The sequence below is a fragment of the Ochotona princeps genome, chromosome 1, assembly GCF_030435755.1.
Source record: "Ochotona princeps isolate mOchPri1 chromosome 1, mOchPri1.hap1, whole genome shotgun sequence".
Taxonomy (NCBI): domain Eukaryota; kingdom Metazoa; phylum Chordata; class Mammalia; order Lagomorpha; family Ochotonidae; genus Ochotona; species Ochotona princeps.
Genome location: NC_080832.1, coordinates 73,298,366 through 73,325,051, shown reverse-complemented (window position 1 = coordinate 73,325,051; position 26,686 = coordinate 73,298,366). Strand labels below are relative to the sequence as shown.

The window sequence follows — 26,686 nt, the reverse complement described above, 5'->3', positions numbered from 1 at the left end:
TAAAATATTTTCATGTTTTTAATAGAAATAATTTTTAAAAATGCAAAAACCTGTTTCACACACATGATCCTCCTGAATAACTTACACATCCCCAAGTGCTCCTTAGTGCAATAGAATAAAAGCTGGAGAAATTCAAGGTAGAAAATATAATTAGGAGTTCTTAAAGAAAACTGGCATTTACAAATAAATTTTCTGCATTGATTTTTGTGTGAAAGGTTGTTAACAATTCTTTTGTCATTCTTCTATTCACTCAATAGTCAGCCTCTACGCCTGCTGATTGTCTGCAGTGCTCAGTACTTGCTGGATTGGTGAGGGCTCCACTATAGCTACCCAAATACAGCCACCAAAGAGAGCAAGGACACCTGGCTGAAGAGGGAGATTGGGAAGAATCCGCACACCTCAGGGGCTACAGCCATCAGGTGTAGCCTGGAGGACCTGGAGGACCTGGACTAGTCTAGTTAACTAGCTTGTCATCATGTATCCATCATACACCAAGGCACAAAAATAAATGGGAACTTAGGAAACTACAAGGAATTAGATTTTGTTGTTGTTGAGCTAGGCCTTATGAAAAGCTCTGAGGTTCACAACTTTTATGTCAAACAGAAGTGAATCTAGTCCCAGTTTCACCACCTACTAATTGTGTGACTTTCAGCAACTCACTTAACTTCTCCAGAGCCCAGTTTTTTCTTCTGTAAAATAAACACAGTAAGATGCTACATCACAGTCTCACAGCACAAGATCAGATTTTCAATAAGCGGTCAATCTTTACCAGGCTAGCCTGTGGTAAGTGTTAGTAAATGCTGGTTCTGTCTCATTGCCATTTTTGTCTTATTTACTTACTGGCCTTCCAGAGAAAACAAGTTCAGAAAGGTGCTCCAGTTCACTGCACATAAGTGATAGAACCAGCCCTTCGCTCTCGCCTAGCACATTCAAGTGTGACTGTCAGAAATGAAGCTGTAGCAAAGTGAGACCCAATTGCCAAGAGCCCTGCGGGCCCTGCTCAGGTTGTTGAGCTTTGTCAGAAAAGGCAGTGCCTCACAGAACCTTCTGAGGGAGCCTGACAAGGTTGCATTGGCATTGACAAAGATGATCCTTGCAGCAGCAGAAAGAACGGTCTGATGAGTGAGTGGTGATGGTTGAAACCATTAGGAATACTACTGTAGAACAGCAAAAAATTGTGAGGAACACCCTAAGTTAGGAGCAATGGGGTAGACAGACAAAGGAGTGTTTATGTAAAAGAGGAGCTTGCTGGTGTGTGTGAGGGAAAGCAGTACGTGAAAGGAATTCGGCTGCTCTGGGTGTTCCAGCCTTACTGATCCTGTGAATGCTGGCACCTTGGGCCAAGATAGAAAATCCTGCAGCAAAGGCTTTGTACATGGCTAGTCTGAATGCTTTTGAGACATTGTAGGGAAAATGTCATGTGGCAGTTAACATACAGTTCCAGAGATCAGGAGGAAAGTCAGGGACAAAGATAAAATTTGGATGGGGTGTAAGGAAGATTATTTAGTCAACCTATCCACACCATCGGGCACTACAGATGAGCAGCTCCTCTCCCTGTGGGGGTAGGGAATAAAGACAGTCAAGCCAGTGGTCTCAGGGAGATTACGTTCAAGGTCAGGGTAGAGAGGGCAGGGAAAACATTAAGGATAACAAAGAAATGAAAACTGTGGCTTCCACTATTGCTGAAGAGTGAACCACTCTTAAACTAGAAGGTGGCTGAGATAAGGAACCAAACAGTTAATCAAGACAGTCATTATAACTGTGAGACTTACTTCACTAGAAGAAGAAACAGTGCTATTCTAAGACTAAACGTAGAAAAAAATAGTTATCTAAGAGTGGGAGAACTTTCAACACAGGTCAACTTATTTAAGAAAGAAGTTAATTATAGAAAAAGAAGAGGTAAAAATGAGTAGTTCATCTGACTGTATTTCTGTATTTCTTCATGGACAGGCGGATGGGAGTGTGAACCCAGGAGGTTGCTGTCTCTGTGTGAACATAAGGGGTGTTTAAGCCGAAGCATTTGGTAAATGTGCAGGCATCAGGTGAGGGGTCTCCAGTGTTGCTATCAAGGGGTGGTTGAAGAACATTTATTCTGGTCAGGAGACAGAAACGAACAACCACCAACGTGCCATTGTACAGTTTAGATGTGTATGACCCCAGTGGCCACACTGGTCCCTGCTCGTAAGAAAGCCCCTGCACCTGCTGTAGGTCCATAACCCACTGAAGGTCAGGTGACAGATCCACCTTGGAGTTCTCCGTAACTGAAACTGCTGGAAGGAGAGAGGAAGGTGGCCGAGAGCTGCTGAAAGAAGAACCCAGCACCACCCCGTCAAATGGGCTTGCTCTTGGAATCTTCCTTTTCCCAGAAGAATCAGAGGATCATGAAGTTCTTAGGCCAACCCTAGTGTGGGAACATGAAGGAAAGAGAGGCCTATGGTCTTAGTCAGCAGTGCTATCTAGCTTGCCTGTGCACATCCACACTTCTTCCTGACAGGTGGCAGTTCGAGTGATTATGTCTAAACTGTTGATTTATGAAGGAACAGCAACAATAACAAAACCAGTATGAAAGGACAAGGCAGAGCCTGTTCTGTGTGGATCTGCAGCCTTCCCCAGTTCTGAGGGTGGCAGGACAGTGAACACTGGCCAGCTCTGCAGGTGACACCTGATGGCCTCTCTGCTGGGTGCCGGGGAAGCTGCAGTATCAACACTCAGCATCCTGATGATATAAAGACCTCCAGGACCGATCCCAATGCACAGGGGACGCGGGGCTGTGGAATCCATCAATTAGGAGCCAAGCCCATTTGGGAAGTTACTGGGCTAATGAAACACTGTTTTAAAATTTTTATTGGAAGTTCCATATGCTTAATCCTTCCTCTTTTCCCTCTTACCTAGGCACTGGGAAACCATGAATTTGATAATGGTGTAGAAGGACTGATCGGCCCACTCCTCAAAAAGGCTAAATTTCCGATTCTGAGTGCTAACATTAAAGCAAAGGGGCCTCTAGCATCTGAAATATCAGGACTTTATCTGCCATATAAAATTCTTTCTGTTAATGGTGAAGCTGTGGGAATTGTTGGCTACACATCCAAAGAAACTCCTTTCCTCTCCAATCCAGGTATTATCTGCATTTATGACACTTGCTGATTGAAATAGAAACATTAAATCAGGTCATTGTTCTTTTTATGCATTACAGCTAAAGATAGAAACAATTGGGAGAGTTATGTACTTAGGATGACATTGATAAAACTAATAAGATGAATTCTGTTATTGTAAGTTATTTCTTAAATATGTTACCTCTTTCTGCTTAAGAAATTCTTTGTTGGCATAAACAGTATCTTAGTTTATTTTAATGCATTCAAATTTGGAAGAAAAAGTTGAGTGGGTTCTTCTACAGATCTCTGGTCCCTAATGAAACCCAGTTCTTCCACCCTTAGTGTCCTGGGCATCAACAAGTTTATAACTTGTATCTGTAGTGCATTTACTTTCTTTTATCCAGATATGGAAATCCCTAAAATAGAACTCCGTTCATAGCATTCTGAATACATCCCATGCTGTCTGTATTATACAGAAACCAGGCCTGTGAGGTTTCTGATGTGTCAGAACATATTCCTTTATCCTCAGAGACATTTCAGTTTTCTGTCCCTTCTTGCCAGAGCGCAGTAACATTCTCTCAACATTCATTCACTCCCCCTGAGGAATTGTCTGTGAGGTGGACACTGCCAGGAAGCAGAGATGCCTAACGCAATGTCCTCGTCTGCTGGAGTCTACACCTTTAGCGGGAGGATGAATGTTTGATGTGGTGTACGGTGGTGAGTGCTGCTGTGGAGGAGAACTAAGCAGGCGTGGGGATCCGCAGGTTGGGGGGCAGGTGTGCAAAGAGAGAGATTCACAGAGAGGCTGACATGTTGTCCATGGCTGACAGGAAGTCTCATGCATTCTTGGTGAGATCAGCAAGAAGCACATTATCTGATGTTCTGACAGATAATGCTGAGGAAGCTGATATAAGTCTTGGTCCTAAAATGCTGCGTGGTAGTGACTGACAGATAACCCTACTGGTGCAACAGAGCTGCAAGCTGTTAAATTTCAGACTGTCCATAAAAGGCAACCCTACCTGTGCTGGTAACTTGTACTTGTGCCATCACCCTGTTGAAGGACAAAGGGACTTCCGAGCGTCACAGGGTCAGAAGGGATGCATTTTAATAGTTTTGTTGCCCTTCAGAGAGATTAATAGTTTTGAAACTGTGGTTTACAGACTCCTACATTTTAAAGGTCCTTAATAAGATGTCATTCATTTTTTGGCATTTTCACTTTTGTACTGGTTTGTAATTTGCATAAAAGAAGTCTAGAGCAATTCCTTTGGGGACTCCCTGGTAGGCTGACACTTCTGAGTAGGACTTAGAGGCCACGTGTCTGTAAGTACAGTCAACAGCATGCAATCAAAGCCGCAGACTTCAAAGCTTACTGACATTAGGCTACAGAGACAGTGAAAGGACGTGTCCTATCGCCACATGAGCGGTGCAGGCCTGAGGCACGAAGTGGACCTGGCCTGTGCAGTCAGACCCATGCTAGCCAGAGGCAATTATTTATGCCACTAAGCAGGGGAGTAGCTAGCCCATAAGGAATGCACACCCTTCCAGGGGTAGCAATATATATATTTAAGATGATTGATTGATTAATTGATTGGTTGATTAATTGGAAAGTCAGATTTACACAGAGAGGAAACGCAGAGAAAGATCCTCTGTCCGACGATTTCACAACCCAAATGGCCACAATGGCCAGAGCTGAGCTGATCCGAAGCCAGAAGCCAGGAGCTTCTTCCCAGGTCTCCCACATGGATGCAGGGTCCCAAGGCTTTGGGACATCCTCTACCACTTTCCCAGGCTACAAGCAGGGAACTATATGGGAAGTGGAGCAGCCAAGATATGAACTGGCACCCATATGGGATCCCGGCACATGCAAGGTGAGGACTTTAGCCACTGGTTTACCATACCAGGCCCAACAGCAGCATTTTGATGAGGTACCCACAGAGCTCAATCATTGTGCTCTAAGGCCAACACAATACCCAAAGGAACAAGAGAAAGTTGTCAACTTCAATGCTAAAATTAGCATACAGGGACTAGTTGCTAATAGTATGAAGACTGATCATCCCAAGTTCCCAAAGTCTGTCTGTACATCATGTTAAATATTTCAGTGTTTTCTATGTGGGTATTGCAGAAAATGAAATATAAAATTAGAGAAAAGTAAACCTTATTTGAAGCCTCCTCATAGATAGAGTTTGAGTAAAATATTATCCAAAACCTTAAACTTATATATCACTAAGTGAATGTAACAGAAGTTTCAAATTTTATCAGTTTACAAGAAGTTTTATATTTAATGTGTTAATATATTTCTTTCAAGAGCATTAACGAATTGAGGTATTCATACCTGACATGTTAGTATATATGGTAAGAAATATAATAAAACTATTAGAAAACCTGTTCCTTTTATCTATCGTGTTCCTTAGGAGCAAATTTAGTATTTGAAGATGAAATCACTGCATTGCAACCTGAAGTAGACAAGCTAAAAACTCTAAGTGTGAACAAAATTATTGCACTGGGACACTCCGGCTTTGAAACAGATAAACTCATTGCTCAGAAGGTGAAGGGCGTGGACGTCGTGGTGGGAGGACACTCCAACACATTTCTCTACACAGGTAATTGTTTCAAGAGGGTGACCAGGGACAGGGTATTCAGACGGGTTACTTGGTCTTTTTTTTTCTTTGTAACTTTTGTTGCTTTGTAATATATAATACAGACTTGGGGAAACTACAAAGAATTAATTGGGTTCATGATTATACACTCAGTTCCCTTCCTTAAGGCATGTTGTAAGTAAACATATGTTTAAAACACACATATAGTGTGACACAGAAAAGGAAGTAGTGGGACCATCTGTCCAACAACGCTTGCACACACGGAGGAAAGGCAGGCTTGGGCACAGAGACAACCATGACGAGCTTGCTGCTTCTCCCACCCCTGTTTAAGCTGAAGTCATATGTTTGTAAAAGCAAAAACATACCCTGAGCACAATACCCTAAACAGTAGGAATTCCTCAGAAACGTTGAAAGTGTTAAAAGAGATTCATTTTTATTTTCTTCATAGCATTTTTAAGAAATCTCAAAAAAGGGGGCATGGCATGATGGCTCAATTGGCTCATCCTCCCCTTGCAAGTGGTGGCATCCCATAAGGGTTCAGGTTTGTGTCCTGGCCACTCCATTTCCCATCCAGCTCCCTGCCTTTGAGCTGAGAAAGCAGAGGAGGATGGCTCAATTCCCTGAAACACTGCACCCACATGGGAGACCTGGAGTAGGCTCTTGTCTTCTGGCTCTGGATCAGCTCAGGTCTGGTCATTATAGCCATTTGTTGTAAACCAGCAGGTGTAAGATCTGTCTCTCCCTCTCCCCCTCTTTGTAAGTTCGACTTTCCAAGTAGAACAAAGAAATCCAAAAGAAAGAGAGAGAGAGAGAGAGAGAGAGAGAGAGAGAGAGAGAGAAAGAAAGAAAGAAAGAAAGAAAGAAAGAAAGAAAGAAAGAAAGAAAGAAAGAAAGAAAGAAAGAAAGAAAGAAAGGAAGAAAGAGAGAGAAAGAAATCTCAAAAAAAGATGCATGTTACTTTTGCAATCAGAAGCAGGATACAAATTATGAAAAGAAAAGCACTCTATTTCTAGTTCATTTGGACGACCTTGTGCAGCCATGTGAACTCTCAGAAACTGTTAGCCTCAAAGTGCAGCTGATAATGCTCAAAATGCTACACTATTATGAAATGCTACACTAATGTGAGGTGTTGTGTGGGAGAGCGCTTTTAAAAAAATTATATTCTCATAAGCAGTGTTGTAGAGGCTAATTACTACTTTAAAAATGTCAATCAAAACCGTGACTTACAAAGTAGGGCTGGCCTTCACTTAGGAAAATAATGCCAGCGTGAATGTGTGCTCCTGTAACTCCTTTACAACAGACTTATGCTAAAGAACAGTTTCAGACTGAGTCATATCCTTAGCGGTTGTGAAACCAATTTGGCGGATTATGACTAGAAGGGTTTCTTTTTAGTAGACTAAGCTAAAATACCTTAGGCACATACTTTGCTCATGAAGGTAAATAAGTTTCATGGGAAAAGATGTACTAAAAGGGTGAGAACAATTCAAGGCTCATAGCAGATAATCCATAAATGTGTAAGGTTGGTGTTGGAGACTGGACAGTCACAAACTTTCTTAGTGTGGATAAGCATCTGAGAACTGCCTACTTACCCTACAAGGGTTGAATGAGCAGTGAGAATCACATCAGGGAGAAAACCCAATGGGACAGTCCTGAGACAGTATGTAGAGGTGAAGACTCTAAGGTCCTACCAACCCACTTCTAGCTGTTATTGGGACCCCATCCATGACTGATGACACCATCTTGCAGAACCAACTGGTCATCTGCAGCCTATAGTGTATGCTTTCCCTCATCTGCAAAATGAATATGAAAGCAACAGTTCTTATTGTAAACGGTCACTATAATTAACTTATGTAATGAATGTGTTAAATAATTGGCCTCAGAACCAGGCCTAGCAGTACTTAAGTTCCTTTTATTTTAGTTATGTGCTAGCTTTGAGGAAAACACTTGTGCAAGACCATTCTTTTTGGGTTCTGTACTTCTTCTCAGAGGTCCTGCCCAGACCAATGGACTCATAATGGGAGCTGGACACATCTCCCCTTTGTCCCCTAGGGTAGTGGGTTTAGTTGTGGTTTTCCTTGACTATGACCTATAATAAGGACAACATGTTTTCCCCCAAAGACAACATTTTGTATGAAGACCCAACACATACATAAGCACACATTTGTGTGCATTTGCAGGCGTACATACTTCAGCACAAACACATGTACAATTAGAAGAAAAAACTTTCACAAAGGCCCTAAAATGCATCCTGACATGTTCTGTTTCATTCTTCTATGTCTCATGCCAACTATCACTCAATAATCACTTTCTTTATAATGTCTCCATTCCATAACTTTTAGATTTATTTCATTTATTTGAATGAAGAGTTGTAAAGACAAAAAACAACGAGATCTTCCATCTGTTGGTTCACTCCCAAAATGGCTACAATGGCGAGGGCTGGGTCAGACTGAAGCCAGGAACCTGGATCTCTATTCTGATTTCCTATATGGGTGCAGGGGACCAAGAACTTAAGCCCTCTTTCACTGCTTTGCCTGGCACATTAGCAGGGAGCTTGGACTTGAATTGGTGTGCATATGTGCATCTCAGGTAGTGGCTTAACTCTCTATACTACAAGACCTCCTTGTACCATCTTGATTGACACCATTTTATAGCACCCATGGATCACCCACAGCTACTGACTTAGTGTGCCCTGGCAGGCCTGAAAAGCTTGGGTGCCTAAGCCCAGTTCCTCTGTTTTCTGTATAATTTTTGACTGGATCATGATGCTGAAAGAGAACAGGTATTTGGCCCACTAAGATGCCCACACCCCATATTGCAGCGGCTAGGTTCAAGCCATAGCTCTGCTTTTGATTCCAGGTTCCTGCTAATTCACACACTGGAAGACAGAGGTGATAGTCAAGTGTTTGTGTCCCTACCATGCCCATGAGAACCTGGATTGAATTTGAGGCTTTTTGTTTTATCTTAGCCCTGCCTTGGCTGTTGAAAGTTTTTGGAGGAGAAAAGGAGTGGATGGAGATCTTTTTCCTTCTTTCTATGCCTTTATGCTTTCACAGTAAATACAATTTTTAAGGAAAGGAGAAGGAAGGCTGTCCCTGGAACTGCTGCTGGTTTAGAGGCAATTGGCCATCTAAGAGCTGGAGCACTAGGTATCGAGCACATCTGGACCAGTAGTCGCCGTGCTAGGCCCTAAAGTGCTCCTGAATGTGGCAGAGAACAAAAAGCTAGGCCCCCCACCACAGCTGTAACTTCAGCCTCACCAATTCCACTCACCTGTTTGATGGTCTGCCTTGCCACAAGGAATCTATGTGCAAAAGATGCTCAGAACTTAAAAATAGTTAAATCACCATTGGTTTAAACCAATAACCAAGTATTTTATTTCATATTGTTAGGAAATAAAATTAGCCCTCAGGGGCTAGTTATCTCTCCCAAGGTTGAGAAACTAAATTAAAACTGAGGTATCACCAAAGCCCATTTTCCTACTTTCCAGCTCCCAATCCAGATCCAGATCTCCTACCAGGCTCAATGAGGTAAGGAAACTGAGTTGAGGGGTGCTGACGTGGGTGCCCAGGCATCACTCACCTCTAAACATGGGAGAGCACACAAATCACATGTGAGCTCTGGAAACATGTTTGTGGAACATCTGAAGTTTAATCATTCTGTGATGCTGTCACAGAATACAGACTGGGTAATTCATAAACATAGGAATCACTTGGCTCATGGTGCAGGAAGCTGGGAAGCCCAACAGTGAGGCATTGTGACAGCTGACTGTTTTTCCATTTGTCCTAACATGGCAGAAGGTATCCAAGGGTGAGAAAGCATATGGCAGGGAGCAAAAGAAAGCCAAATTTTCTTTTATAGCAAAGTTAACTATCTACAGCCAGTGCACTCGCCGCCCCACCATTGGGGAGAGTTCTCATGACTCCATCACTTCTGTAAGGTACCACCCGTCAACACGGTTGCACTGGTAATTAAACTTCCAGCACACAAACTTTAGGAGACAAGTTCAAATCGTGACAATCATTCAACAAACAATTTTCAGGCACCAATTATTAAGCAAACCCTAGTGACATACCTGCCCCTGTTCTCAAGGAGGTTTCTGTCTTCAAAGGCATACTGACATTGATAATATTATTCAATGCTTAATTTTATATATATATATATATATATATATATATATATATATATATATATATATATAAATCATATATAATGATAAGATGTGCTATGAAAGAAGAAGCATGAGGTACTGGGAAAGCATATAATATAGTAGGACCTGACGTGGTCTAAGGGATGATCAATGGGTGCTTTCCTAAGGCTCTGACTTTAGAGCCAAGAAGACAGAGACATTCAGGAATTAACTTGGTAAATAATCATCATTAATCTTTATTGAGCACTCACTCCCCTTGAGTCACACTTCACTGCTGTATTGTCTCTCACCTTCCAACAAAACCCTGAAAGACAGGTACGATTGTTTCTGCCATTTTATATATGAATAAGTTGAAATGAAAAGATATAGCCAATTAACACACAGGCTTCTGGCTCCAAAAGTTCTGACTCCATGTGTGAAGGCTCCTGGCAGGTGGATGTGGTCCAGGGAGAAGCCAGGATGATTGCAGGGCAGGGTAGATCTCCTAGATGACGTTTTTGACATAGAGGAGGAAAAGTCCTGTTTGTAGTTCTCATAAGTTATTACAGTTATGTTGAAGTGTTAGTGTGTTTCCTAGGCTAGTAGAAATACCAAAACTAGAGTACATGTGCAAATTTATGCTATATGGAAATCCGAATAAAAACAGGCAAGAGCCAGCAGTCTAAAACTCCATCCACCCCAGCTGTAGGCAACAGCCTAAGTTGAATTGTACCTAGGCAAGTGTTAGACTTCTGGAAGAAAAACAGCTAATAGCTGGCAGTCATCCTGGCCTGATTCATGCCAAATCTGTGTTGATATCAGAGTGCCAGCATAGTTGCCTACCCTATTTTTTTTTAACATACGCTGAGTCACATGAGCCCTGGGGATGGGGGATTCCAGCAGGGTCCAAGTTGCCTGGCTTGGGTCCTTGGCCCACCTGCATGGTGGTGCCTAGTTTGTGAGCCCTGTGGGGGGGGTCTGGCAGGGCCTGGTCAAGCATCTCCAGGCACCACTGGTGCCTTGGGAAACCCACTGGATTCCCAGTGGCATGCTTGTGGGGACTCAGTATGTGGTCTTTCAAAAGTTCTAGGGGATGGCACAGGTAGGGGTGTGCATGAACCTGAGGTCTCACCTCCAGGATTGGTGGTCTGACCATGGAGAGCATGTGTCAGAACTCAGAACTGGACGTCCTCAGTGGAAAAGACAAAGCAATAGACAGCAGGCACAGATGCACATGGAGGATATGGCAGTCCACTGGGGCCTGCAGAGGACATGTGGCACCATAACAGAGGACAGAGAGCAGAACAAATTAGTCAACTACCCCAGCCAAGCAAGGAGAGCAAATACCTAGGCAAATGGATACTCTAAGGTGGGCTATATCAGCAATGGACCTTGGAAGGATTTCTTCATCCTTGAGTGGGTGAAATCAACAGCATTTCAGAACTATCAAAACCACTTAAGCAGAACCCTCAGAACATGTTCCACTTCAGGGACCCTGGGTTGATATCAGGTGGCTATTCCCCATCTCCAGGTACTGAGGCAATTGGGAGGTTGGCTGTGGCCTCTCCCCATGTATCATGCCTTTCCCCCAGATACAGGAAGAAGATAAAGAAACTTCGGAAACAATGGTCACTATCCTCCCCACCCTGATCAACTATGTAAACATCATCAAAAATAAAAATTTTAATTAAAAAAAATTCCATCCAGGTCTCCTATATGGGTTGCCAGGGCCTGTATACTTGGACCATTCATCCCCATACCTTCCCAGAAGCATGAAGAGGGAACTAGATGAGAAGTGGAGCAGCTGATGCTTGAACCAGTCTGTGATATTGCATGCAAGCATCCGAAGCTTTACTTAACCCATTGCGCCCCTTTGGAAATGACACTTCACCTGTTAAAACACAGGATAGGATGCACACATCCTACATTAGAGCATCACGGTTCAGTCCTGAGCTCTGGCTACTAATTTCAAATCCTGCTAATGTGTACTGTCAGAGGCAGTGGGTGACAACTCAGTTGGGTCCTTGCCATTCACATAGAAGATCTAGCTTGGGCTCTAGGATCCTGGATTCTGCCTCAGCCCAGCCCCAGCCATTGCAATTAGGGATGGAACAGGTGGTGGGGGGTTCTATCTCCATCTCTCTGCCTCCAAATAAATAAATAAACTTTTCTTAAAAGGAAAAAAAGAGGAGGAGGTAGGTAGATGATGTGTTATGGTGGGCTGGGCCACTGTTTGAGATGCCCAAATCCTATTTTAGGGTGCTTATTCCAAGTTCCATCTATTTCTGCTAATGTGCATCCTGAGAAGTAGATGATGGTCACGTGTTTAGTCCCCTGCCGCTTATGCATCTCTCCCTCTTTTCTTTGGAGTAGATGAGAAGGTAATAAATTGAAGTCCAGTTAGCAGTTATTTGTATACTTTTATAGAGCCCCATTGGGGAATTCTGAAATGGCTTCCCTTATTAATTAAAATCACAACATGGACTACTTTCAAACCATCTGTGATCTAGCCATGTGCAGCCTGCTCCCTGGCAGCTCTGTCTGTGGCCTTGTGACACAGGGAGGACAGCAGTTCAGAGCTACACTTTGGATCTCTGCTTCCCTTAGGTCAGGGCAGGACCCTGCGGAGTTCCTTCAGGCTCCAGCACTCTGCTAGGAAATGCCCCATTAACCAACTTCAGATGTGAACACGTAACTCCATGGATCTTCTAGTTTGGATTTCTGGATTAATATTGCCTGGAACAGTCTGATGAACAGCTTCTCTTCTTTCTAGAGGACAAATTGGGTTTCCAAAAACAAATACGTGGCTTTATATAGAAATGGTATTTGGGGCATAGGCATTTTTGGCTAATAGCATGGACTGCCATGTAAAATATGAATCCCTGGATTGTTTTGTCTGCCTTTGTTTTTGGGGGGTTGCCAAGTTGAGGAGGTGAACAGAGAGAGAATGCTGTGGAGAAGGCTGCCATGAGTCAAACAGAGCAAGCAGCTACTGGCCAAGTCACACGGGACATGTGCTCCCTGTTCCTGATTAAGTCCACTTAAGATGCTAATCACACATCTTGTGTTCTAATGAAAGGAACAGCTAGGTCTTTCCAAACAAGGAAGTGTTCCATGCCACAGAGCTGGGATCGCTAACTACTGCTCACTTAGTGCAGGCAAATCTGCTGAGACATCCAACTGCATTGTTGGATTCCCAACTTTTACATTCTATTTAAACTCAAATATTTCTGTGGAAAGCTAGGAAAAATTCAGGTTTGTTATTTTTTGGGAGTTTCCTGGAAATGGCCAAACTTGTGATTTGTGCATCTAATGCTTTTTGCTCCAGGAAGGTGTGTTCTCTGCCACCTTGTGGAAGTTTGGGAAACTGCGCTTTCCCAAAATCTCCAAGCAGAAGAGAAACCAGCTTAATCTAGTAAGCAGTTGTTCTTCCACCTGGAGCCCTGAGGAAAAATCCTGTGTGCAGCCTTATCCAATCGACAGATGAAGCACCAGTACAAGACAGGACAGAATAGAGCAATTAGAGCTTTCGCTGTCCCTGCTCTTCTACCACATGTCCAAACATCAACTTTGACCACAAACATCAGCCTGTCATCCTTGAGGCTGTTCATTGCCAGTGGGGATGGAGCAAAAATCACTGGATCTCATGTTCTTTGCTCTGTAAAAGTGAATTTCCAATATGTTCTTCCTCACTCTTCTCCCCCAGCAAAGAGCAAGAGAACGGGACACTACACCTGGCAATGCCCATTTTCCCACTTAAGACGTGCTGACATTCACAGTGCCTCTGGCCTAGTAAGAGTGCACTGTTCTGGGCATACAAGCGTGGGGGAGTGGTGTGTTCATCATGTGACACCCCAACTTCTCTTAGGAGAACAGAAAAGCCCAGAAGAGCTGAGGACACTAAAGTGCCAACTTTATTGTGCATTTATTGTAACTGATCTATGGCAAACAGCCTCTAGACTCCATAAGAACGGCACACCGTAGGGTGTGTGGGTTAGTGGACAGAACCTCACAGCCTGGCTCTTCCATCAAGCTGCAGCACACAGCAGCCTGTGAACCTGGGCACGTTGCCTAGACAATCAGTGCTGTCCGTTAAACAAGGATAATGGGAGCGGACATTCAGCCTGGTGGTCAAGTTACGGTGCTTGCATTGCATATCAGAGTGCCTGGCTTCGAGTGCAGTAATACTGCTGCGAGCTTACTAATGCAGACTGCAGGACACAGCAGGTGGTGACTGCAGTAACGTGACTTCTTCCACCTGCATGGAAGACCTGGATTCCTGGCTCCTAGCTTTAGCCATCGGCCCAACCTTACCAATGCAGACATATGGGATTGAATCAGTGAAAAGGAGCTCTGTCCTTGTTTCCATCTCTCTGCCTCACAAATATCTTTTACAATATGATAATAATGCAAAAGTACTTCAAAACATTTGTGGAATAGAAATTAAAGTATAACTATTTTGGTGCAAAAATAGAAGTCCTGGCATGTTTTTCATAATACACATTTTCCATGAATATTTTAAACAGTCATCCTACATGAGTTCATATTTTTTTTTGCACCGAACTAAGCTGATCTTTTAATTCCATTTCCCGTGAACTTTTTCAAGAATTCTTATAGGGCCTGCCTCATGGGAAGCTGGAGAACTGAGAGAATTTGGTTAAAGACTAGGTCTCAAAACTGGTCCACATGTGTAACGAACTAGTGCTGAAGTTCCCTCTGGGCTGTTTATTTCAGTCTCTGATTTAAAACAGTCCAAACTGTGTCACAGTCTCTGCGAATCTGGATATGAACTACAGGACACCCAAAGGAAGGGTGCTGCTGAGGTGACAAAAGCTTGGGCTTCATGCTGCCTGCCTGCTACTCAGCACGCTCACACAGCCATACATATGTCTAGCAGGCTGTGCTGCACTTCTGGGTCATGAGTGGCTCCCAAGCTTGTCCCAGTGTCCACTCACAGACGGAGTCCTGCAGAACCCGACTAGCCTGAGGACCAGCTGGGAGAGGTACAACGTGCTGGCTGGCCCCCTGGGAGAGGTACAACGTGCTGGCTGGCCCCTATGGTGCACATGGTACAAAAAGCACCTGTGGAGACTCAGAGCTGCATAGCTCAGGAGAGTTCTTTTGGCACTTTTGCTCATTTCCCAGGAAGAATTTTAAGCTCTGGAGTGTGTGCCAGAGATTACTGTCACTTTATAAGGAGGAAAAATAAGCAAGTCAGAAGTACCAACTCTGTGCCAGGCACCATGCTAAGGAGTTTAGACATTGATTTGTCTTAACAGCCTGAAGAAACAGAAATAGTTGTTTTGCCCATTTTACAAAGAAACATGTCCAGTGAAGTAAAGTCACTTGGCTCATCCACACAGCCAGGGGGAAGGGGAGCTTGAGTTAGGATAGAAGGAGGAAAATCTGCCCAGTCTTCCCCTCTCTGTGTGCTCTGCAGCACCAGGCTCAATGCTCGGCTTCGAGAGAGCTCGGAAAATGCCAGGAGATGATAATGGAAGGATTCATGTAGCAAAAGGAAACAGGGGAACTGCCCAGGCAGGACTCTCAAAGACCAGCTATGTGGAACAGCAGCTGGCGGATCATCAACTGGAAACGCACTGTCGTCCGGCCAGTGGCCTGCTGGCCTGCAGCCAGCCACACACAAGGCCCAAATTTTTATCAGATTCTGCTCTTTTGTTTCAGGCAATCCACCTTCCAAAGAGGTGCCTGTTGGGAAGTACCCATTCATAGTCACCTCTGACGATGGGCGGAAGGTTCCTGTGGTCCAGGCCTATACTTTTGGCAAATACTTAGGCTACTTGAAGGTTGACTTTGATGAGAAAGGAAATGTCATCACATCACATGGAAATCCTATTCTTCTAAACAGCAGCATCCCTGAAGGTATGTGAAATGCAAAGGAATATTCCACCAATTCAAAAGTCAGGGTGGTTGGATTTTTCTCTGCTCACCCCTTTTTAAAAAGTGTTTCAGGGTAATGCATAGAGACTAAAGATGAACTCCCAGTGAAAGAATTGAAACTATCCTAACAGTAAGATGATGGACTGCCTGACAATGTCCATGCCTACATTGTCGGAAATGCTTCAATAACAACATCATGAACTTGTGACTTCATGAAGGACATCCATTGTGAAACTAGAGGGGAAAGCAATGTGGGGAGGGGAGGGACCTTGGAGAAGGGCATGGGCAACCCCAGAACCTATGGAACTATATCATAAAACAAAATAAAATATGTTTAAAAATAAAATAAAATAGACATAAAAAAACAAAATAAAATATGTTTAAAAATAAAATAGACATAATTTTTAAAATGTTCAGGGAAAAGACCAATACGTTTAGTAAATTTAGCTTATCCTTTGCATTTGCCTTCTCATGAATAAAGACATTGAAAACTATCACCATTGTCCAAATCCCCACTTGCTTCCTTAAGTTCTCTAGGCATCGGACTCTTGCAGCATTGCTTGTAGAAGCCAACTCAGCTCATGTCTAGAAGACAGCTAACTAACAAAGGAAGCAGAATGCCAGAGTGGGACTCCAAGCCCATGTGGTTATGCCACAGGCAGGATGCTCAGTCTCAATGGCTTAAATTTATTTGTCAAATGAAGGGAGCATCTTTCTTACTTCTTTGTTGAAAACTCAGAGTAGCCCTGCTGTTTCTGTTTACTGTGATGAGAGGAGAAGAATTTAAGACCTTAAGTGTGCCGAGTCCTGACAGCCTGGGCTTCACGCTCTGTGCACAGCCGCACTCACCGCTGTCATGCAGGCGTGCGCCTCGGAGGCCATACTTGGTCTTGCAGAGGGGTGAGTCTTAAGCACCCAGAGCAGCCTGTGATCACAGCATATATCTTTCAGTAGACAGAGGGGAAGCATGTCCAGGAGCACAAAGACACCCCAAGATCCCCTTATACTTTTTCTGGGCTTTTCAAAGCCTCTGCCACCACCAGTTGTGCTATCCCAGGTGCGCTGCCAGGTGCTCATTCGGATGTGGTGATCTGATGTTAAGATCTTCACCATGCCTTTACATGGACCTCCATTCCAGGTCTCATTACTGCAAAATAGAGGTTCCTAAGGAAATTTCATAGTCAAAAACAAATGTACACAAATACGATTTTAAAAAGGTAAGTAAAGTGGTATTTGATTCCTTCCCAGAATTGAGCCCAACATGAGATCTCCTTTAACTTTCCTTCCTTTCTTCTTTCCTTCCTTTCTTCTGTCCTTTCTTCCTTCATTTCTTCCTTCCCTCCTCCCATCCATCCATCCATCCAACTTTCCTTCCATTCTTCCTGCTTTTGATCCTTTTCTTTTAGATCCAAGTATAAAAGCACAGATTAACAGCTGGAGGATAAAATTAGATAATTACTCTACCCAGGAATTGGGGAAAACAATTGTCTATCTGAATGGCTCCGATAAGGCGTGCCGCTTTGCTGAATGCAACATGGGCAACTTGATCTGTGATGCTATGGTAAGTGACCTGCAGGAGCAATGGGCAGGCCTGTATTGAGCGAGAGAGAAAAGGAAGCACAGAGCCAGTAAGGTGCAATGAGGGACCTCTGATGCTTGCAGAATTCGATATTTGAAAATATTTAGTGCTCAGACAAAAGTTTGGTGTGTTTTGTGCTGGGCAACTCGACAAGGTGCCCAGAGCAGATCAGATAACCATCACTTTATTGCTTTATGAGAACCTAACCATTGATTTTGAAGTATTCTTTTTGGAAGTCAAAATTTTGGATGCTGTGTTCCTTTTGCAAGATGATCCAAATGCACAAATCCAACTTCCCTGAAGATGTCCACAGAGCAGATAAAATATTTCTGCCTGGCTTCAGAGACCCTAGGTATTGTGCGATGGAAAAGTTTTTCACAAGCATACAATGACTCACTGAGGTACAATGATGATACTGAGCCCTGCAGCTGAACACTGTCATCATGGAAAGTACCCCCTGCCCATTTGTATAAAAAGCTTGATTCTGGTAGCTCCCTGGAGACCCTGTTGAGCCAAGGTCAGACTCTCATGGGTTCACAGCTTGTACCCAGGTGAGTGGCTCCCTTATCAGTTCTCATCATTCAGTGCCCAGTTCTTAGCAAATAGTAATTTTAAAAATTGCATTCTTTGCCATTTTCTTTTCAAATGAGAATGTCTTCATTTTATTGGTTACAACCAAACATATTTTTCTAAAAATTGACTTAGTTTACTTGAAAGAGTTAAAAAGCGAGAGATCTTGCACCCACGGATTCACTTTCCAAATCACCACAACAGTGGAACTGTACTGTCTGGAGCCACAAACCAAGAGATTCTTCCAGGTCTCCCACATGGGTGCAGAGACCCAAGGCCCAGGGCCATCCTTCATTGCTTTCCAAGGCCATTATCAGGGAGTTGGATCAGAAGCAGAGCAGCCCATACAGACTGCCAGTGCTGCAGGTAGAGGATTAGCTTGCTTTGCTCCTGTGCCTGCCCTACCAAACATTCTTAGAAGAATTAATCTGATTGTCCTAATTTTGGGATGTTCCTGTGACTCCCAAACTGCCAGCTTGGGCATTGTGTGGAGCACTGGCACAGAAGCCAGGTTCTCATTGCTGTGAGGTCTGGACAGTCCTGCCTTCTGTAGCAGAATGGGCACTAGCAGTCCTGGAGCAGCCCACAAGAAGCAGCATCGTGGGCCAGGCTATGTGGGAGCCCAGTCCTAACAGGGCCACACCCTGAGAGGCCATTTTGCTAAAAGCCTGAGAATATAGGTTTAGGACAGATGGCTAGGAGGCTAGGAGTTCCCTGTTTCTACAAGTCTGACATGGGACAGGTCACAATAGCATATCTTACTCTTGGAACCCAACCATCTCTGACAAATTACAACTGAGAAAACTCTGGGAACTAAGCAAAGGGGGGGAAAAATAGTTTTTCCCCCGCCTCAGTGGAGCTAACTAAATTCCTGACATTGATCCAAGGGTGGAGATCTAGAGTAAGTTATGTACATTTGTGCTACTGTTGCAGATTAACAACAACCTGAGACACCCAGATGAGATGTTCTGGAACCACGTGTCCATGTGCATTTTAAATGGAGGTGGAATCCGATCGTCCATTGATGAAAAGAACAATGGTATGCTCCCCTGGCCTGGGACCCTCTCTCCTCCAGAGCTTCTGTCCTGATTGTGCCCAGGGGCTGTCTCAGCTGATCTCAGCTGCAGGCCACACACCAGAACATTGGCCCTATAGGTTTGGGTTGTCTATCACTCCACAATAGTGCCTAGCCTGAAGGGCCTACACAAGATTGTGTGTTCTCATACATACTCACACAGAAACAGCAACTAGGGTTAACTGAATACTAACTGCTGCTGGTTTATGCAAGCGTCTACCACCTCTACTTGGCATCTATTAAAAGAGGGACAAAATTACCCAGACTCTGTCCTAGAAAACATCTACCACTGAATTAAACTTTTTTTTAGATTGCAGATTTCTAGAATTAAATCACATAGTAAAATCATCAACCTGACAGATATTCAAGACATTCTTGTAGTGCCCAATATACTGTCAAAAAAAAAAAAAAGTTTAAAGCCCTTAAGTTCATCTCATTAACAAGTCCACACATCCAGGTACAGGGACCCAGGTACAGGGACCCATTGTATGAAGGACAATGCTTAACAACCTGCTGGAGATCCACTCCCAAGCTCGGAGATACAAGGCGAGCTTCCGCCACTTGCCCAATAGTGAAAACCAGGGCCAGAGGTCTCCCGAAATCATTCCGTCTTGCAGTGTCAGAAAGTACTTAGACACAATCTGTATCCCTCTTATCTTCTCCTCCAGCTTCGAGGGAAACTGGTACAGAGAGCTTTTTTTCTCAAATAGTTTTCCCCTTTGTCTCACATGTGACTGTCCTCAGGTACAATTACGTGGGAAGATCTGACTGCTGTGCTGCCCTTTGGAGGCACATTTGACCTGGTCCAGTTGAAAGGTTCCACTCTGAAGAAGGCCTTCGAGCACAGTGTGTACCGCTACGGCCAGTCCACTGGAGAGTTTCTGCAGGTGGGCGGTAAGTCCCCTTTCCTGAAGCCAGGGTCATGTGTGACCTCCTTTTGCTTGATCAACTCCCCAAATATCAGGACTCCTCTTGCCAAGCTTGTTTGGTTTCACCTCATGCAACACCAATGCATCATCTTTCAGTGGTTGTGGACTCACAGGGTTGGTGACACCACGCTGGGGATCAGACACCCAAAGCCCTAGTAGTGTGCAATAATTGCTACCTATGATTTGGATACCTCATGCCCACCCCCACCCCCAGGAACTGGCCCTCAAAATGATTTTGTTTTTGTTTTTGTTTTGTTTTGTTCTGATTAGAACCAGTGCCCATATGGGATCCTGGCGAGTTCAAGGCGAGGACTTCAACCACTACTCTATAGCACCGGGCCCAAAATGCTTTGTTAAAACAAATTTTCAGGCCCGGCACAGTGGCCTAGCGGCTGGGATCTCATATGGGCACTGGTTGTGGTCCCAGCAGCTCCACTTCCCGTTCAGCTCCCTGTCTGTGGCCTGGGAAAGCAGTCGAGGACAGCCCCAAGGCCTTGGGACCCTGCACCCGTGTGGGAGACCTGAAAGAGGCTCCTGGCTCCTGGTTTTGGATTGGCGCAGCTCTGGCCATTATAGTCATTTAGGGAATGGATCATCAAATGGAGGATCTTCCTCTCTGTTTCTCCTCCTCTATATATATATCTGACTTTGCAATAAAAATAAATAAATCTTAAAAAAAAAAAAAACCTTTCTCTTCTATTCTAATTGCCTGGAACTCTTCAAGGGTGAAAGAGATCGCAGCACCCAGCAAGTAAGTGCAAGGATGGTTTCTGAAAGGGACTTCCTGTTGCACAAGCCACCAGTACAGCTAATTCTAGTCCTGGGCTGGGGCTGGGAAGTCTTCAATCTCTCTCTATGCTGTTAGAAAATCCACTTGCTTCTTTCATGGATTGCAGTGAAGACTGATTAGAAATTAGTGTTTCTCAAATTGCCAACATTTTCTGTAAGACTCTTGTCAGTGATTAATTCCACAGTCCAATGACTCAGTCCCTAAACTACTCATCTTATTTTACTCCCAAACCATAGTTCGATATTGTCATCGGGTGGGATTATAGCTTCATTTTATGAGCTTTTTGCTGTGCTGAGTCCTCTTTTTGCAGAACATGTTACAGTTGCCTGGCTTGCTGTCTATAGGGTAATTGGGACATCCTGCATTTTTTCAGGAGTGAGTTAAGGAAGCAACAGAGTTCTGGTGTCCTAGCCAAATTCTAGGACATTTTGGGAAAGTTGCTTAATCTTGATGGTCTTGATTCTCAAAACTGGTGCTTTTAGCCTTGTCCTGACTCTAAGTCGGAAGCCAGGGAGCTAATATAGCCCAGGCTAAATGGGACAAGTTACACCAGTGTATACAAAACACAAAGTTAACTTATTTTGAAAGTATGTACCGTTGCATGAGGGCAAAGTGGATACCACCTTCAGCAACCAGCAGGCTGGCAGCCATGCATATCTGTGGTTGAAGCCTTGGCCTTACTCGGTCTGAACAAGATGATCCCTTTTATCAACTCTGGTTGATTCAGAGCTGTAAGATGGTGGAGAGCTGTCTGTGCTTGCTGAGCATGTCCAGTCTGCAAGCTTGGATTTCATTGTGTTCTCATGTGTTTGAGATGGTAGACATCAACCTCTTCCTCTACATGTGGGAGAAGGAATTCAGAAACATCAAGATCGACATGGACCCTTCATCTACTATGTCAAATCATCAAGTGATATCCCTAGAAAAGGACATCCGAATCATCCTGAACTACGTGGGCTGCCTGCTTGAGTTGGAGACTGCATACAAGCCCAAGGAGATCACTTTCCTGGTGAAGATGGTCTCCTTTGAGCTCTTTCTGGTGAAGATCAAGTACAAGCAGTTGCTGGAAATCCATTCCCAAGAAAAGGATCAGAACTACTGTGAGCTGAACGTTATGAATCCAAGAACAGTGAGAGGCTGCTCAGAAGCAATGGACTGAACACAGGGAGTGCCTGTGCCTGTTGATCTGACAACATTGTTGATCTAAGAGGCCAACCTCAGGCAAGAAACAAGATGTCAGGGACTAATCCATGAGCCCAATGTGACCAGCGCTCAGGAGGACACAGACCTGTACAAGACTCAGCCCAGGGTGGCACATCACAGGCAGTATGCTCTGTGGCTGGATGTGGTACTGGTAAGAAACAATACCCACTCCTTCTAGCACAAGCAGGCACCTGTAACCTAAGCGTTGGCCCTCTCCTAATGCCAAACTAGCTTGTCTTGAAGCCCAGCCCTTTTCTAGTGCTGTGACAGCCTGCTTGCCTACCTGCCAGCCTCCAAGCCCAGACATTCCATAGAGAAGCTTCTACCATGAAAGCCTGGTCCATGGGGGCATCTCTGCAGAAGTACTCAAGCCAGACTCAAGGTCTCCATGGGCTGTTGCATATCCACTTACACCCGAGCCCTCCACCACAGCAACCTCTCATGCTGGCCTCTGCCAGCCATCCAGGTGCCAAGAACATGCACACTCAATGTTCACAAATTTCCTACAACACCTGCCCCAGCATCTATCATTACAGGACCCCTGCTGCCAACAGTGAGCTGTGCAAGTTCACGCTCAACAACAAGCTGAACTATAAGTATTTTTAGTTCTTCCATTTGTGTCTAGAGATTTCCCTTTGCCCCTTCTGGCTTCCAAGGCTACATCGCTGACCTCACTGGTGTTATAGTGAAGTGTTAATGCACTGATATCAAAAGCAGAGACCTGCAAAAGACCAAACCAGTGCTGAGGACTGTGAATCAGCTGGACCCACACGGGACATCACTTGCCATTTGATGAAAGAAGGCTAGATTTGTTTTTACTAGTCTCTCTACTCGCTGTTCAGTTGGCTTGTTTTCTTCATTTAAAGAGAATTTCTATCTCTGAGACTCTCACCAACTTTGACTGGAAAAGATCATTCAGATCATATCCAGATGCCCGGAATGATGAGTTAGATGCCTGTTGGCTTGTGAAATGAGCCCTCCTGCTACACTGGGCCTCTCCCCAAGAGTCATGGCTTGGCATACTCTCCCCACCCCCAAATCTTTCTGCCTATTCAGCTGTCAAAGATGAACAGAGACCAGTGTTAGCTGAATGTCATCTTGCTGCCACCTGTCATGGTATTTGTGAATTTCACTCCAACACCCTGAAATGTGGACTTCCTGCAGCAAGACTGACTTTTCTATTTCTGTTTGCACAAACCCTTCTTATAGTACTGTAAATAGAGACTTTGGGCATTTATTTTTAAATATCTGACTTGCAAAAAGAATGTTGTCAATATCAAATTTGTTCCCATTTTGGTACTCAAGATTGTAATAAATGCTCTCATCTGTTTCTCATTTTCCAAATGTATTTAACCAAGTTTCTTTAGTCACTCTATACACATTCTGGAGTGAATGAGACAGTTTTCCATTCAGCTTTCTCCTGTCTACTGGGGGAATCAAGGAGAAAGCAATCAAAAAGGAATAGCTGCAACATCACTTCATTTCTTTTGACAAAATTTCTCTCAAGCTCAAATTAGAGAAAAAAAGTCATGCTTAGTATCCCCAATTCCAGATATTAGCCAAAAATCTCTTAAAAAGCAGAGGCCTCTCTTTGGATCCAATAAAAATGTACACTAAATTCTTTTCTAGGAATCCATGTGGAATATGACCTTTCCAGAAGACCTGGAGATAGAGTGGTAAAACTAGATGTTCTCTGCACCAAGTGTCGAGTACCCAGCTATGAGCCCCTCAAAATGGATGAGGTATATAAGGTGATCCTCCCCAACTACCTGGCCACTGGTGGAGACAGATTCCAGATGATAAAAGATGAATTATTAAAACATGACACTGGTAAGAACAAGTGCCTCTTCTGCTGCTAATCCCAAAGGTAATCAAGAACAACAGAACTGGCTAAGAAGGAACGGAACTCACATTGCCAGGAGGGCAGAGCCGGGAAGCACATCCCATCTCATAAGGTTTACTACCTCTTGCTTTGCTTGTTGGAATGCAGCAGCATAATGCTAAGGAATATGCCTCCTGTTACTTCCCTGGCACACATACACATCAACTTAACCCCAAGGGAAAACACTTTTAAATGAAACAATGTTTTAAAATTCTTTTAGCTACATCTGAGCTGCTCACATTTAAATTGTGAGATATAAGTACATTTTGTGTTCATAGGGGGAAAAAAACACATCTCTGGAACTTTAGTCTGGCCATGGAAAACCCAATTAAATTATCTACTTCTTCTTTCTTAAGAGAGATTTTAGTGTGACCAGTATAGGTAGGATCAGATGGGATAAATACCCCGCTTTAAGCACAATGGTTTGATGGGAGAAATTATGGGTGCAGCCATACTTTACATCAACTAGTGAATCTAGCAGCCTGGAGGGTCACGATATGCTCGCCTTCCCTTCAGAAACGCAGTTAACAGCCTCTTACACATAAGGTACACTGACAGAAAATAGACTTTCCCCTTGCTCTTTCCACGTTTATCACACGTGTGTGTGCCTCTTTGCATCTTTGGGAAACTCTACCAGGTTCTTTCTCAGCCTTAACATGGCCTACCATTTTAGCTGCTTATTCCAAGGAGGGAGAGAGGGCAAAGCCAAGTCAAAACAGGCAGTCTTTCCACACAGAAAAAATGCTGGGTACTTCCATTCATTCCACTGAAGAAGATGGAAAGACAGGCTTTTAAAAGCCTCATGTAACACCAGCCTTGCTGGCTGGACATCACCCAAGGCCAGACTGATAGGTATTGCAGAAAAGGTGCTCATGCAGAAAGCTGAGGGAGTCTTGGCCCTATGGGTTCTCAACACTGGCTATGCTACATAAAGCCACTTACAGAACACTTCAAATTCAATACCATTATTGTGGCCCCAGTCCAGAGGTTCTGATTTAATGGCATTGGGGCTAAGGTGTCTTCCTTTAATCCTAATACAACCATGGCACAGGGAAGAGTCTTTCAAACACAAAAAAAGAAGGCAGTGATAGGTTTTATAGCTATTTCTTCATCAGCCCTCATCTTTTATGCAAACAAAGCACAATTAATTTGTTCCAACATGGACTTTGAAAAGATAATTCTTAAACAGACAAGCAAAAAGAGATCACCTTTATCTCTCAACTCTTGACCATGATCCCTAATTCTTTTGTTCTGGAGTGATACAAAGGCTACAATGTAAATAACTTCTTTATTAAACCATCTCAGAGCCGAGACAAGTTTACTTCTGTCATCCAACTGTGAACAACGGGCTTACATCAAATTTGGAACATGAAGGAGCAATGGAATTCTTTGTGCTTAGGATTCTGTGTTGTTCTTGTCTTCCAGGACATCTTACCCGTTTATGAAAAGAACACCTTCCCTTTTATAGACTTCAGAAAAATACACTGATTTTTTTTACTGGTAATTACTTTTCAGCAATTAAAATGATGTTTGTATTTTCTAGGTGACCAAGATATCAACGTGGTTTCTCAATATATCTTAAAAATGAAAGTAATTTATCCAGCAGTTGAAGGTCGGATCAAGTTTTCTGCAGGAAATCACTGCCTCGGAAGCTTTTCTTTAATACTTCTTTCACTCTTGGTAGTGATCCTTGTTTCATACCAATAGCCAAAATATTCTCCTTGACAGTGGTTTGTGAAACTGCATTTTTTAAAAAAAAGTGAAACTCAAAACTGCCTTCCATGAACTTGTTGCAATGGCACAAAACTATTTGTGCAGGCTCCTAGAAGCTGTTGCTGTGAGCACTGTAAAAGGAAGACTGACATCACTCAGGTCAGCAACTCGATACAAGAAACAAAACGTTAAAAGTAGGGCTCTTCGAGGAGAGAGCCAACCATGTAGTGTACATGTCCAAACCTTAATAAAAATTTTATTAACTTTAAGCCATACACATCAATTCTCTCCTTTATATCCATTTCTAATCCATCAAGTAACTTGTGTTTACACATAATATCATTTATAAGAAAAACTTAAGCACATTGTCTCATTTAGTATCTATGATTTTGGTGGTACTGGACAGAACAGGAAACTGAAGTTCAGGAAGGGTTCGCTTGATCAAGACCCTACAGGTGGAACTAACGTATTCACAGGGTAGCATTCTCCCCTGTATCACCCATGCACTTTTAATGAGTCAGGGAACAAACTGTGCAATAGATAACAGCAAAAGTCAGAGGCTGTAAAACACAGTCAAAAGGCAAGACAAGGCAATAAAAGGAAGAACAGCACAACAGAACACAATACCTGTGGTAAGCAGGCATTGACCAAGGAGGTGTCTGATGCCTGGTATCAGCGGTTACTAATCTTATGAGATACCATCAGCTCTCCGATCTCCCCTTTTCCTAACATGAAGGTAATACAAGGGCCTTCTAAAATAAGCTGTAATCGTAGACCTGCACCTGTCCCTCCCAGAGGACAGAAGCACTGAGCTTATTCTATTCACACCAGGCACACACCCAGTTATGGGCTGTAAGAAGTGATAGTCACATGATATTTGAAGCCAGAAGGCTTCAAATCCAAACAACCAAATAAGTTCCCTTCAAGCCCAGCTCTGACAATCTTGCCAGGGAGTGAAGCTCCTAAGTACCTAGAAAATACCCAGATTGATTAAATGAGTTATGCCCAAAGAACAAAGCAATACTTGCTGAAGGTGCAGAGGGACCATGTGAACATCTGCTCAGCACTGTGTAAGAATACAAGTAATAGGAGTCTCCACTTTAAAAATAGTGAGCCAACAGAAACTGGTAGTTTGCAAAATGAATATGTTTATCTTAGAGTTGACAGACACTCAGTAAAAAATATACTTTTAAACTTCATCTTATAAAAGGTTACTGCAGTAAAATAAT

General features: G+C 43.5%; 1 protein-coding gene across 1 annotated transcript in view; it reads left to right on the top strand.

The window, feature by feature from the left end:
* The window catches only part of NT5E (5'-nucleotidase ecto), a 44,151-nt gene extending 18,081 nt beyond the window's left edge, over nucleotides 1-26,070 (top strand). Inside the window, exons 2-9 of the mRNA XM_004580418.3 lie at nucleotides 2,893-3,115; nucleotides 5,504-5,692; nucleotides 15,501-15,698; nucleotides 17,123-17,277; nucleotides 18,799-18,904; nucleotides 19,685-19,834; nucleotides 23,492-23,692; nucleotides 25,288-26,070. Of these exons, the coding sequence (XP_004580475.2) occupies nucleotides 2,893-3,115; nucleotides 5,504-5,692; nucleotides 15,501-15,698; nucleotides 17,123-17,277; nucleotides 18,799-18,904; nucleotides 19,685-19,834; nucleotides 23,492-23,692; nucleotides 25,288-25,451 (1,386 nt within the window). The 3' untranslated portion in view covers nucleotides 25,452-26,070. The remainder of the gene's footprint in view (nucleotides 1-2,892; nucleotides 3,116-5,503; nucleotides 5,693-15,500; nucleotides 15,699-17,122; nucleotides 17,278-18,798; nucleotides 18,905-19,684; nucleotides 19,835-23,491; nucleotides 23,693-25,287) is intronic.
* Nucleotides 26,071-26,686: the final 616 nt, after the last annotated feature.